This window comes from Egretta garzetta, unplaced genomic scaffold, assembly GCF_000687185.1.
Source record: "Egretta garzetta isolate BGI_Z169 unplaced genomic scaffold, ASM68718v1 scaffold536, whole genome shotgun sequence".
Taxonomy (NCBI): Eukaryota; Metazoa; Chordata; class Aves; order Pelecaniformes; family Ardeidae; genus Egretta; species Egretta garzetta.
Window position 1 is genome coordinate 1,601,006 of NW_009260068.1, and position 545 is coordinate 1,601,550.

General features: G+C 70.6%; 1 protein-coding gene across 1 annotated transcript in view; it reads left to right on the forward strand.

Annotated features, from left to right (window-relative positions):
• ADAMTS14 (ADAM metallopeptidase with thrombospondin type 1 motif 14) overlaps nt 1-545 on the forward strand; it is a 35,221-nt gene that overhangs the window by 31,783 nt on the left and 2,893 nt on the right. Inside the window, exon 19 of the mRNA XM_009641194.1 lies at nt 121-424. Coding sequence (XP_009639489.1) covers nt 121-424 — 304 coding nt within the window. The remainder of the gene's footprint in view (nt 1-120; nt 425-545) is intronic.

Here is a 545-nt window from a genome sequence, read left to right on the forward strand (position 1 = left end):
GGCCGGCCCGAGGGGCTCTCATTCCCCCACCCCCTCTACGGGGATATTCGGGGCTGCGTTCGGAGCGTGCCGGCCGTGTGGAGCATCACCTCTAATGCCTTCGCCCTGTCCGTCCGGCAGCTGGGTGGCCGAGGAATGGGGTGCCTGCAGCAAGTCCTGCGGCAAGCTGGGGGTGCAGGCGCGGGCGGTGCAGTGCGTGCAGCGCCTGCAGGACGGCACCAACCGCACCCTGCACACCAAGTACTGCCCCGGGCAGCGGCCCGAGACGCGCCGGCCCTGCAGCCGCCTGCCCTGCCCCACACAGTGGAGGACGGGCGCCTGGTCTGAGGTGAGCTGGGGTGGGGGGGAAGGAGCCCCCCGGCCTCACGGCGGGGTCTGGAGGAGGGGGACCGGGGCTGGGAGCGAAGGCTCAGGTGCTTGCAGAGCAGCCTGGTGTCGTAGGGATGGTACGGACGCCGGTGGTGTTGCCGTTGAAGCCTGCGGGGAAACTCAGAATTAGAGTGGGAGCCCCGTCCCTGGGTGCATCCTGGCGGAAAACCCGGGGG